Source organism: Ornithorhynchus anatinus, chromosome 11, assembly GCF_004115215.2.
Source record: "Ornithorhynchus anatinus isolate Pmale09 chromosome 11, mOrnAna1.pri.v4, whole genome shotgun sequence".
Lineage (NCBI taxonomy): Eukaryota > Metazoa > Chordata > Mammalia > Monotremata > Ornithorhynchidae > Ornithorhynchus > Ornithorhynchus anatinus.
The window spans coordinates 13,819,420-13,832,822 of NC_041738.1; the positions used below are offsets into that span (position 1 = coordinate 13,819,420).

At 56.7% G+C, this 13,403-nt stretch overlaps 1 protein-coding gene across 1 annotated transcript; it reads right to left on the reverse strand.

Annotated features, from left to right (window-relative positions):
- TNS4 (tensin 4) lies at positions 1-13,130 on the reverse strand. The gene is made up of 12 exons (XM_029074566.2): positions 12,890-13,130; positions 8,888-9,305; positions 7,065-7,441; positions 6,069-6,155; positions 5,608-5,739; positions 5,394-5,486; positions 5,193-5,270; positions 4,494-4,565; positions 3,797-3,965; positions 3,217-3,285; positions 2,970-2,996; positions 1-1,295 (listed from the first exon to the last, which is right to left on the reverse strand). The coding sequence occupies exons 1-12, from the start codon at positions 13,044-13,046 to the stop codon at positions 1,154-1,156; spliced, it is 1,821 nt and encodes a 606-aa protein (XP_028930399.1). The 5' UTR covers positions 13,047-13,130; the 3' UTR covers positions 1-1,153.
- Positions 13,131-13,403: the final 273 nt, after the last annotated feature.

Genomic DNA, 13,403 nt, shown 5'->3' on the forward strand with positions numbered 1-13,403 from the left:
TGCAACTGCCTGTGGGGGACAAATTCCCGACGTTGGGGGTGGGGTGGGGTGTGTGTGTGTGGGGGGGTGGTGTTGAGGGATTCTCAGGACCCTGGCAGACCCCCCAACCCCCCCACCAAGCTGGGGACCACTCTGTGGCTGACACGTGTCCCGGGCCCGAAGACCCCTTCCTCGTCCGGGCCGGGGTCTACTTTGCGTGCGTCGAATACAATGGACTTTTCTTTATTTACACGTTTCCCCCCCCAGATCAGATCGGAGGGGCTGGAGTGAACTCTGGAGACCCTCCTCCTTTCTGGGGCTTGGTTTCTCCCTCTGGATTTCCCCCCATGGGGGAAGAATGCGGCCTGTCGATTTGCAACAGCAGGGAGGGAAAGGGCTGGGTTCGGGTTTCCCCCTGCCCGTCCCCCTGTCCCCTTGATGGTCTGATGCCAAGCCAGGGTCACGCACCTGGAAGGCCTGGGCCTCTATCCCCGCCCCGCCATGGGCTGGCATCCTCTGCACTCCCCGGCCCAGGGCCACCTCCCCTGGGTAGGGGGATGGGGGAACGTGGCCGGTCACCTCTTCTTCATCAGCCCTGCCCCTGCGTGGCCTCTTCGGCCAGACCTTCCCAGGCCTTGCCCTCCGGGACGCCCCCATCGGTGATGAGAGAGACCCCCGCCCCAAGAAGGGCCTGGTCGGGCCGCTGGAGGGGGGTCGGCTTGGGAAAGGGGGCACAGGGCAGCATGAAGAGCAAAAGCGGAAAAGAGGGCAAGGATACAGACTCAAGACCCAGCAGCAGAGGGGAGCCCTACGCGTTAACCCCCTTCGCTTCTTCCTGGGCTGGCAGAGGGGCAGTGTCCGCGGCCAGGTGGGCCCAGGCCCGGTTTCTGACCTCATCCAGTTTTTTTGACCTCATCCGGTTTCTGACCTTGTTCCTGTTGGCAGTAGTGGGTGAAGGGTGCCTGGGCTGCCCACCCTCAGAGCCCCCACCAGGCTCCGGTTCAAAGTTCAGTGTCCTGGGCCGCCCCCGGGAGCCGGCTCCCGCTTCACCCCTGGCAGATGGCCACAGTCCCTGAGGGGCTCACCTCGTATCGACGCCCTCCTTCTGGGACCCATGGTCAAAGGGGCTGCTGGGGGGAGGGCCGGAGGATGTGGGCACGGCTCCCCCGCCCCCCTACATCTTCTCCAGGTCCGGCAGCAGGGAGTTCACGCAGTCGATGACCAGGGAGGCCGGCTGCACCGGGTCGTGCTCGGCAAACAGGTGGCAGACGTTCTCGGCCGCGTCCGTCTGACTCTTGGCGACGAAACCGAAGATCCTGGCATTGGGGAGGGCAGGGAGGGACCACAGGAATTAGGGCAGGTCAGGGGTGCCGGCCCCCGCCTGTCCCCAGAGACTTCTGGTCTCTCAGAAATGCAGATAATTGCATAATTGTGGTATTTGTTAAGCGCTTACTGTATGTCAGACAATGTAGTAAGCACTGGGATGGATATAAGCAAATTGGGTTGGACAGCGTCCCTGTCTCTCATGGGACTCACAATCTTAGTCCTTATTTTGCAGATGAGGGAACTGAGGCATGGGAGAAGTGAAGTGACTTGCCCAAGGCCAAACAGCAGACAAAGGGCGGAGTCAGAATTAAAAACCAGGTCCTTCTGACTCCCAGGTCCGAGCTCTATCCACTAGGCCAAGCTGCTTCTCTAACTGAATCTTATGACCCCTCCAGCTATGGCTTGCTTGTATGTATCTACTTATATCCATTCATATTTATTGAGTATCTGTACGAAGCGAATTGCACGAAGTGCTTGGGAAAGCATGATACAACAATAAACAGATGCATTCCCTGCCCACAACGAGCTTACAATCTTCCACATTTGTGTCTTTTTATTCGATCGAACATTCAATGTTACTACGATCCCCTTGCTTGTGGATATTTCTATCTGTCTCCCTCAACAGGGCGAAGCTCCTTCTGGGGAGTGAATGTTTTAGGTTACGGCTGTACTTCCCAATTGCTTAGTACAGCGTGTTGCATGCCATTTGTGATCACTGCTATTTCTGCACCGATAGCGTGACCTAGCGGAAAGAGCATCAACCAATTCATTATATTTATTGAGAACTTACTGCGGGCAGAGCACTGTACTAAGCATTTGGAAGACTACAATATAACAACATAACAGAGCACAACCCTGGAAATCAGAGTTCTGATCCTAGCTCTGCTGCTTGCTTGCTGTGTGACCTCGGGCAAGTAGTTTCTCTTCTCTGGGTCTCAGTTTCCTCATCTGTAAAGTGGGGACCTAAATACCAGTTTTGTCTCTCCTCTTTAGACTGTGAGGCCCATATAGGGCAGGGATAGTGACTGATCTGTCTTGTAATCTACCCCAGTGCAGTGCTTGGCCCAGAGTGAGCACTTAACAACTATTATTATGGAATTCGTTAAGGGCTTATTCTGTGTCAAACACTGTTCTAAGCTGTGGGGTAAATACATGTTAATTAGGTTGGACACGGTCAGTGTCCTACCTGGACCTCACAGTCTAACTACCACAATTATAATTATTATTAATAGCCCAGAGGTCCCCCGCCCTGTTTCAAGATTTGGGAAGATATCAGGCAGCTGATTGAAAGGAAACTAGGGAACAGGCCAACCCCTCTTTGGATTATTATTACCATATAATCTGTATATTACAATAATAACATCAATAATAATTTTTTTTGTTAAGTGTTTTGTGCCAAGCACTGTACTCATCCCCGGGGTAGATATAAGAAAAATCGGGTCCCACATGGGGCTCACAGTCTAAGAAGGAGGGAGAACAGGGATTGAATCACCATTTTACAGATGAGGGATCTGAGGCACAGAGAAGTTAAGTGACTTGCCCAAGGTCACACAGCAGACCAGTGGCAGAGGCTTAGGTTTTCCAGTGACTGTGAGGGTGGTCCCTAAGGAATGGGGCTCCGATCGGAGAGGGACAAGGACTGGTGGGGAGAAGAGTGGGCTTACCTGGCTGCTTTACAGTATTTCTGCCACCTGGAGAGAGAATGGAATCAGAACCTAAGAACAATGGAGCACTCGGGGGCTCGGGGAGGGAGAGAAGTATCAAATGGGGGTGAGGGATGGTTCCTTAGGGACCACCTTTTTCCCTCCCCCCAGTCTTCAAGCAGGTTGGGCTGGCTCCCTTCTCCCTCCCTGATTCTCCCTATGTTTTCCCAAGGCTCAGATGTGAAATCTTCTCTCCCACCCCACTTACTTCCGGTACTCCGGGTCCAGACAACAGAAGCGGAGAGTGGCGAGCGGGTAGTGGCGCCGGAAGAACACCCTGTGAAGGGAAAGGGAGAGATGCCTCAGGTGAGGGGCAGGGCTCGATGATGAGAAAACTAGGCCCAAAGGTAATGTGAGCAGCCCAGGGTCATACAGCACCAGAAGGATGGAGCCAGAGTTAGTAATAATTATAGTGATAATAATTATGGTATTTGTTAAGCGCTTACTTTGTGCAAAGCACTGTTCTAAGATCCGGGGTAGATATAAGGTAAATCAGGTTGGGGACAGTCCCTGTCCCACATGGGGCTCACAGTCTTAATCTCCGTTTTACAGATGAGGTCGCTGAGGCACAGGGAAGTTGAGACTTCCCCAAGGTCTCACACAGCAGATAAGTGGTGGAGCGGGGATTAGAACCCACGTCCTCTCCCAAGCCACTAGGCCATTCTGCTTCCCATGGCTCTGGGCTCTTCCCTCTGGACCACTCTACCCCTCTGCCTGGCCCCGGTTGGTTCTGCGGCTGCCCCTCCCCACCCCCTGCTCCAAACCCCAGCTCTGGGACAGCGCCTCACTTCCTCTGGATGTCCGTGAGGGTGATGCCTTGATGGGTGACCTTGAAGTGGACGGCAGCGGGAACGGGGAGGGTCTCCAGCTCGAGGGTGGCGGAGACGGCTTTCCGCACGGCCAGGGCCCCGGAGAGGGTCTCCACGCCAATCGAGTTCAGGTACAGGACGTTGCAGGCTGTGGATGCACCCGACACCCATCACCTCCGACTCTCTGGCCCCACAGGGGCAGATCCCCGTCTCTCTTGCCTTTGGCCAGCCAAGAACCCAAGGCCGTGTGCAGTTTGGTCTTGGCCTCTGGTCCTGCCTGGCACACGTGTGTATAGGTGTGTCCGTGTGCCTGTTTGCATCTGTAGGTGAAGGCATGTGTACACCTATCTGGGGATATGTCTCTGCATGAGTGTATAGATGTGTGCAGTGTGGCTGGACACACGTATACATGCTTGTGTACGTGGAGGGAGAGTGCAAAGGCGTGTGCAGTGTCGATGGACACACGTATATGTGTGTGAATGTCAGGGGAGAGTGCTTACCTTTCCCCTCACACCCCCCACTCCCACTTTCTCATCAACTCCAGCCCCTCCTCCCCGAGGCTATGAGGTTAGTGAGGGAGAAGAATGTGGCACCTTGTTAAACGCACAGAAATTCCACACTGACTGGAAACACGTGTGTGCCTGGGGAGGAATGGGGGGCGGGGGTGTCCACTCACCAGCAGATCTGTTCAGCTGAGCGGTCCCCCTGTCCACAGGCGGGGTGACGTTCCCTTCTCCACTGCCAAAATCTGAGCAGACACAAAGCTGCAGGGTCAGCGTGGGTACCCCCGGCTAATGGATGGGCATTCCGTGCTGGCATAGTGCCACAGACTGAGCCGCCTACCTCGCCCTACCCTGCCCCCCTTCCTCCCCCACCTCCCTGTTCTGGTGTTTTGAGCTGCCCTTATCATCATCCTCAAAGACATTTATTGTAAGCTGTGTGGAACGCTTGGGAGAGTACAACAGAGTTGATAGATTCCTTCCCTGCCCACAATGAGCTTACAGTCTAGAAGGGGAGATAGACATTAATATGAATAGGCTCCTGTCTCCTGCCTCTAAGCAGTTCATGCTCCCAGCCCACCTTCCCAAGACCACAGTCCTAGCCCTGGGTCCCTCCGCTCTCTTTCTCCCAGGACTCTGGGAGCAATTTCCATCCTGGGAAGGGAATGGTGAACAACACGGAAACAACCCCAAGACGTGGAAATCTCTGCTGAATCTAGGCGGAAACAACCCTTCACGCCACTGACAGAGAACCTAGAAGACGAGGGGAAGCTTATCACTGGGGTTGGCTTTGATTCCGAATTATATTTTAGGGCATCCCCGAACCGGGCCCAAAGCAAGTTAGAGCAGCTGCCCCTCCTGGGGTCAGAACTCACCTTTCCTAGGGATGGCCAGCTTGCAGGGCAATGCGAGGGACATGATGGCATGCTGGTACACAAAAGCAGACAAGCTCCCTGGAAGGAAGGAATGCAAGGAGGTCATCGAGGGGGCTGGAGCATCAGCACTGCCCTCACGCCTCATAAGAAGGAGAGCCCACCCCGGAGGCCGACAGGGCCGGGAGCAGCACAACCCCTTACCGAAATAGGGCTCCTCTCCAGCCCCCTTCAGATGCACCCCTCTGGCGGAAGATTCGATGAGAAAGTGTCGGATCTGGTTGCCACTCTCCTCCTCTGGAAAGAGCCAGGTGGGTGGATCAGGGGGTGGATCACCCCCTCCCTACTCCTCACCCCCCATCTTGCCCGATCGCTCCTACCACCCCCCCCCCACCATAGCATCATCTTGGGAACAGACCTGTCTGGCTCTGGGAGCCCGGCGGAGGGGCTGGTTCCGGCACCTTCATGGCGAGCCCGAACGAGCCCCTGTACGAGGTGCTGTCCCGGATGACGAAGGTCCCCGGCTCTTCGCTTCTCAGCAGTTCAATCGCTGGAACGAGACCCCAGAGTCAGCCAGGCCAGCCCCCCGCCCCTGTGCCCCTGCCCAGGGTAGACTGGTGAGAAGTGGAGGTGGAGGGGTTTATCTCTTGGGCTACATTGTCTCACCTCCCTTCCTCCCTCGCTGGCTCCCCCTTTCCATCCTGCTGACGGTTGGGAAGTTCTTCCTGCTGTCTGAGTGGGATCCCTCCTGTTTCGGGTTCAGCCCATTGGCTCTTTTTCTGTCTTTGACAGCATTCCGCCCCTCTTGGACTCCTGACCCCAGCTCCCAGGTATACATGTTAGCTATGCACATGCACACCCAAACACCCCCCCACACACCTTGGTCACGACTGATGCTGGGCTTGAACCAGTATTTGGAGGTGTCCATCACAAACTTCATGGTGGGCTGGGCTTCCCTGCTGGGACCTGCAGGGCAGAAGGTGGGGATCCTGAATGTAGGGAAAGCTGATATGCTCCGCTCCTAGCCGAGGGATTCCGTCACCCCTCACCTTCCCTTCCAGAGAGCCTGACTGACCCCTAGAATGACCCAGACTATCACCCTAATAAGAACTGTGGTATGTGTTTGTTAAGCACCCTCTATATGTCAAGCACTTAGGTGGATTCAAAATAAGCAGATCAAAGTTCCTGTCCTGCACACACAAGCCTCATAGGCTGAGAGGGAGGGAGAACAGGAATTAATAATAATAATAATAATAATAATAATGATAATAATTGTGGTATTTGTTAAGTGCTTACTGTGTGCCAAGCACCATACTAAGGACTGGGGTGGATACATGGAAAGTGGGTTAGATACAGTCTCTATCCCATATCCCATTTTGGGCTCACAATCTCAATCCCCATTTTAAAGATGAGGAAACTGAGGTACAGAGAAGTGAAGTAACTTTCCCAAGGACGCTCAGCAGTCAGGTGGCAGAACCAGAATTACAACCCACAACCTTCTGACTCCAAGGCCTGTGCTCTATCCACTATGTCATGCTGCTTCCCTATTTTTTCAGATGAGGGAAATGAGGCCCAGAGCGGTGAAATGACTTGCCCAAGGTCACACAACAGGCAGGTGGAGGAGCTGGAATTAGAATCCAGGTCCTTGATCTCCCAGGCACGAGTTCTTTCCATAAGGCCATACCACTTCACCCCACCAGACTTCTCTCCACCTAAGGCATCCTCACAATAGCTGATCTGTAGCTCATCTCCAGCGTCCTTCTACCCTCCAGTGCTGTGGTCCAGAGAGGGAGAGTGACTGGCCTTCGGTCACGCAGCAGGTAGGGGGTGAGGAGCAGGATGAGGGGGCAGAGGCAGATAGAGCAGGACACTTACCGTCTGTGCCCCCGGATAACGAGGTGTCCGAAGAGGTCTTGCTGGAGCCGTGGGACATCCCGGGGAGGTGGGCGGGGGTCCCGGAAGGGCTGAGTTGCCGTTGGATTGGCTGTGGGGATGCGGCCCCTGGCTCCAGGCAGCCATTGACCAAAACCACGGGGATGTCCATCATGGAGTTGGCGATGGATGGGGGGCAGCTGCTGGCGTGGGCCTTCAGGAGTGGAGAGGGCTCGCTCACTGGGGCCGGGCTGGGGGTCAGGGGCCCGGGGGTCGGGACGCCGAAGGAGTCCGGACGGACGCGGAGGCTGGGCAGGCTGGAGAGGGAGCAGCAGAGGGCCTGGAGGCCGGGGGAGCCACTGGGCAGGAGAGTCTGGGGGCTGAAGGAAGAGGGGACAGCCGATAAAACTTTCATTCATTCACTCAGTCGTATTTACAGAGAGCTTACTGGATGCAGGGCACTGTACTAAGCGCTTGGGAGAGTACTCTATAACAATAAACAGACCCATTCCCTGCCCACAACAGGCTTATGGGCTAGAGGAGAGGCAGACATTAATAAAAATAAATAAATGACAGATTTGGACGTAAGTGCTGTGGGGCTGGGGGGGGGGAATGAAGAAAGGGAGTGAGTCAGGGCAATGCAGAAGGGAGTGGTTGAAGAGGAAGGTGGGGGCGCTTAGTCAGGGAAGGCCGCCCACGGCCCACCCACAACTGGAGCTCGTTGGTTCACCCCCACTAGAAATGCTCACGGTCACTCCTTCCCCGCTCCGGAGCTGAGCGGGGGTTAAGCTGGCTCAGACTGGGCATTCATTCGTTCGTTCAATTGTATTTATTGAGCGCTTACTGTGCAGGGCACTGTACTGAGTGCTTGGGACAGTACAAAACACTGCTGGTTAGGGCCTGCTTTGCCCTGAGGCTCTGTGCACGGTGCGGGAAACAGCGGCGGGGTTGCAGCCGGGCCCCCGGCCCCCTCACCCCATCTCCTCATGTCCCTAGCCCTAAGTACAAGCCCGCTCTCAGCTCTCGAGGACCCCAGGTCTCTTCAGGGGGTTCCGGGTCACAGCCTGATGGCTATTAATGTCTGTCTCCCCTGACCCCCTCTAAGCTGTAAGCTTGCTGTGGGCAAGAAATATATCTGTTTATTGTTATATTGTAATAATAATAATTACGGTATTTGTTAAGCACTTACTATGTGCCAAGCACTGTTCTAAGTACTGGGGTAGACACAAGGTAATCAGGTTGGACACGGTCCCCGTCCCACAGTCTTAATCCTCATTTTACGGGTGAGGTACAGAGAAGTGAAGCGACTTGCCCAAGGCCACACAGCAGGCAAGTGGCGGAGTTGGCATTAGAACCCACCTTCTCGGTCTCCCAAGCCTGTGCTTTTGCCCCTGGGCCACGTTACTTCTCCTTCTGCTACTAGGTGCTTAGTGCTTGTGTGGGCAAAATTTACTTGGCGGGATTATTGGGTATGAACAAAACTGGCAGAGGGGCTGTGGGCAGAGTACGCTATACACATTCCCTGCCCACAGTGAGTTAACAGTCCAGGAGTATCTGGAGTGGCCAGCGATGGCTGCCATTTCTCTTGCCACCTCCTGTGGTTTCCCAGCTGTCCTGGCCACCTCCTGTGGTTTCCCACCTCCTGGCCATGAGGACTCATGTGAGTTCCTCGAACTACCCTTTCTAAGTGCTTAGTTCAGAGCTTTGCACACAGTAAGCACCCAATAAATACGATTGAATGACTGAATTTCTGGCCAGGGTAGGCCCCGCGTCTGCCTTAACTTGGATCCTCGGGCCACTGGCCACTCCCCCGTGTGTTGACTTACCTGCCGAGGCTGTAGCTGGTGTCCGACCCGGGGCTGCTGGACAGGACGGAGGCCCTGCTGGCTCTCTGCTGGGCCCTCAGCACATGCTCGAAGCCCGGAGACGCGGGCAGGAGGGAACCGGACCCGCGAGAACTGACGTCCCGCCTCCTGGGGCCGGGGATGGAGATGCCCGGAGAGGTGGGGTGCCGGATGGGGGGCACCATCCCAGTGGGCGGGGGACGAGGAGGGGGATCGCAGGAGGTGGGGCCGGTCTGACTCCCGGAGAAGATGACGCTGCCGTTGGTGGTGAGATTCTCCCGGGAGAGGAGGAGGCCCGTCCAGTGCGGTGAGTGGCAGAGCGGGGTGACCGAGGGGTCAGAGCATTGGGTGGCCTCCTGGCACCGGGGTCGGAATGATGTCACCTCTATGCACTTGATGCCTGGGGGCAGGAGGAGAAGCGTCAGGGTTCGCCAGCTTAGTGGATTCATTCGATTCAATTGTATTTATTGAGCGCTTCCTGAGTGCGAAGCACTGTACTGAGCACTTAGAGCATGGGTTTAGGATCAGAAGGACCTGGGTTCTAATCCCGAATCTACCACATGTCTGCAGTGTGACCTTGGGCAAGTCGCTTTGCCTCTCCGGGCCTCAGTTCTCTCATCTGTAAAATGGGGATTAAGAGTGTGAGCCCCATGTAGGACAGGGACTGTGCCCAACCTCATTAGCTTTTATCTACCTCAGTGCTTAGAGCAGTGTTTAGCATGTAGTAAGCCCTTAACTAGTACCATAATTATTATTATCGCCATGCATCTCCAACTCCCAAGAGCTAGGGACCCGGGCAATATCATCCTCTGTCCAGGATGATCGTGAAGCCAGTAGGCTGGGAAATGGCCTAGATGACCTCCCAAGTCCCGCTCCCCCATATTGGCTTGGGATGCCGGGGCGGAGACAGGACGGTTCTCCAATTCTCATACCTGGAAGTCCTTATTTTCAGCTGCTGGCTTGGGGCCAGGCAGTCTCCTCGGGCCGGGACTAATGTGCAAGGCTGCTTTATCCCAAACCCAGTGGTCCCAGAAGCCTTTCCCCCCAGGGAGGAAGGGGCTGGGTGTCTCAAAGGCCCAAGCCACAGGGCTGGGGGTTCTTTGCTGGCAGGGTGGGGTTCTGACCTTTCCCGCGCTTTCTTTCCCCTGATATTACAGAGGGTTGAGCCACTCCATGTTTCCTAGCCCAGGGCTTGTCCCTGCCTGCCAAAAGGCGGGCCCCCCGCCCCCTCCACAGGCTCCCTCCCTGCCTGCCCCAGCCTGCCTGCACCCGGCCGAGGGGGTGAGGTGGGGTGTATGTTTGTGTGTGGGTGGGGGGGCCCCACACCACCCAGCTCCAAGGGTGGGCCTGGTGGGTCCCGAGGTCTCCAGGGGCAGTTGGGAGGGAAGTGCCTGGGCCACCCCCGCAAAACCCACCCCAGATCGCCTCTCTGCTGGGATGGGGCCGATCTGAAGGGTCGCAGCCTGATTGGAAATAATAATAATAATGATGATGGCATTTGTTAAGTGCTTACTATGTGCCATGCACAGTTCTAAGCGCCGGGGTAGATACAAGGTAATCAGGTTGTCCCATGTGGGGCTCACAGTCTTAATGTCCATTTTACTGATGAATAATGATAGTAATAATAATGGCATTTGTTAAGCGCTTACCATGTGCCTGGCACTGTACTAAGCGCTGAGGTCGACGGAAGCAAATCGGATTGAACACAGTCCCTGTCCCCCGTGGGGCTCACAGTCTCAATCCCCACTTTACAGATGAAGCGCAAAGAAGTGAGGTGACTTGATCAAGGACACCCAGCAGACCGGTGGCAGAGCGACATTAGAACCCACGCAGCGTGGCTCAGTGGGAAGAGCCCGGGCTTGGCCGTCAGAGGTCATGGGTTCGAATCCCGGCTCTGCCACTTAGCTGTGTGACCGTGCCTCGGTTACCTCATCGGTACCTGATTACCCTGTATCTACCCAGCGCTCAGAACAGTGCTCTGCACATAGTAAGCGCTTAGGAAATACCAACATTATTATTATTAACTCCGAGGCCCGTGCTCTACCCTCTACAGCACGCCGCTTCTCATGGAGATCTTCGGGAAGCTCCTCCCTCCCCCACCCCGGGGTCTGGTCTGTGCAAATCTACAGCCCCAAGTGAGTCAAAGCCCGATTTGAGGCTCCGGGGGAGCGGGAGCCCCCGCCCTGCGGTGGCGGGGCACGGGGCACGGGGCAAGGGGCGGATTCCCCGGCCGACCAGTCACTGTCTGCAGCGGGGAGCAGCCCGCCCTGCCCGCGGGACACCCGCTTTCCCCATTAGCAAGGGGGCAAGTCTGGGCAGACGGAGGCGGCGGCTGCCAGCCCGGGGCGGGGGCGGCTTGGCAGCGCCTTCGCCTGCCCTGGAGACGCGTGTTTGTGGAGGGAACGGGGGGAGTTGTATGGGACCGCGAGGGGGCGCTTTATGCGACCGCGAGGGTGGCGCCGGGCTGGGGCAGCTGGGGCCAGCGAGCCCTCCCTCCCGGCACTCAGTTCCCGCCTTGGGCTTTTCCCTTTTGTTCAAAGGGTATTTGTTAAGCGCTTACTATGTGCCAGGCACTGTACTAAGCGCTGGGGTGGATACAAGCAGATCAGTCCCTGCGCCACGTGGGGCTCACGGTCTCCATCCCCATTTTACAGATGAGGTACCTGAGGCTCAGAGAAGTGAAATGCCTTGGCCGAGGTCACACTCTAGACAAGTGATTTGCTGGGATTAGAACCCAAGTCCTTCTGACTCAGGGGTCTGTGCTCTATCCACGGGCCACCCCCCCCGTTAAAAGTTCCAGATCACCTCCCCCCGCTCCATTTTAGTAAATAAAGTTAACGGCAGGTCACCAGTGGCTCTCCCCTTCTGTTCGCGACCCCCGGTTAGGATCGCAAAGGGGAGGGACCCGCCAGTTTCCCCTCCCAAGACAGACAGGATTCCCTCCCTGCAGGGATCGATCCGTCGGGCTCCGGGTCCCCCTCCCAGGGCTGGGAGTCAGAGGCGGAGCAGGCCTGCCCCGGGGGTCCCGCTCCGCTGAACAGCTCCCACCCCCGCCCACCGCCATTAATAACCCTCATTAAGGGATTTTGCTTCTAGAAATGGTAATTAGCCCCGAGATGCAGGCCCTCGGGCTGTGCATCTGTCGAACGGCCCCTAACGAACTGTAATGACCACTTGTGGGCTAATGAGTGTTTTCATAGCCAGGGGAGGGGGCGAGGAGATGAGTGGATAGGGTAGAGCCCCGAGGAGGGCAGGGCCCATCCTTCCTTCTGCTCCTGATTCTTTGCCCGCATAGAAGGGCCATTCTGCCCCGGCCGTCCTGCCTGAAGGCTGTTTGAGGGGAAGACGGGGACCAGAGGGGTTGGGGGGCTGCTGGGGGAGGGGGCTGAAGGCAAACAAGGAGTGTGGCCCAGTGGAAAGGGCACAGGCCTGGGTGTCTAGGACCCTTTATTGCTATTGTTCTCGTCTGTCCGTCTCCCCCCGATTAGACTGTAAACCCGTCAAAGGACAGGGACTGTCTCTATCTGTTACCGATTTGTCCGTTCCAAGCGCTTAGTACAGTGCACTGCACATAGTAAGCGCTCAATAAATACTACTGAATGAATGAATAACCTCGTCTCCGCCACGTGCCAGCGGTGTGATCTTGGGCAAGTCACTTCAACTTTTCTCTGTGCCTTTGTTCCATCATCCGTAAATACCTGTTCTCCCTAAGACTGTGAGCTCCATGAGGTTCAGGTATTGTGTCTGACGTGATTACCTTCCATCTATCCCAGCGTGTAGTAAAGTGCTTGGCACTGTTAAGTAAATGCTAAACAAATACCGCTGTTACTATTAAGGAGGATCGGCCCGGGGCTCAGGCCTAATGTCCTGGAGATTGAAATTGGGGCGGGTCTGCGGTGGCCACCCCCAGCCCACTGGGTCCGGGGTCCCAGATAGCCCTCTCCCCCACCCCAGGGGCCCAGGCCACATAGAGCCTCTCCTTACCGCCTGCCTCAGTTTCCTGGGGTGTCCTGGGCTGCCTCGGGGCCTGGCCCGCCGAGGTGCTCCCGGGTTCCGGTGGGCGCAGCTGGAAGGTAGGATCCAGCTCCAGGATCATCTGGTTCAGGGCCTCCAGGGGTACGTCGATGAGAGGCGACAGCATGGACGGTGGGCCCCTGGCGGGTGGCTCTTGCCCAGTTGGGGGCTGGAGGGGCCTCACGGCCCCACCCGCCACCCCCCATGCCTTACCCTGGCCAAGGGTTCCGCCCCCCGGGGTGGCCACCCCTTGCCCGTACCCTCCCACGGAGGGGAGGGCAGGGACCCCCCACCCGTCCGGGGTGTAATAGGAGCATCCGGGGCCTTGGCGGGGGCAGCTCCTGGCTTCCTCCGGGGCCGAGATGCAGACACTCTGGCCCACCCGGAGCACGTGGCTGGCCATATCCTGGGCCGTGGGTGTGAGCTCTCTGGCGGGCCGCTGGTCCGGGCCCACTGGCTTTCCTGTGGGATCTGAAGCACTGAC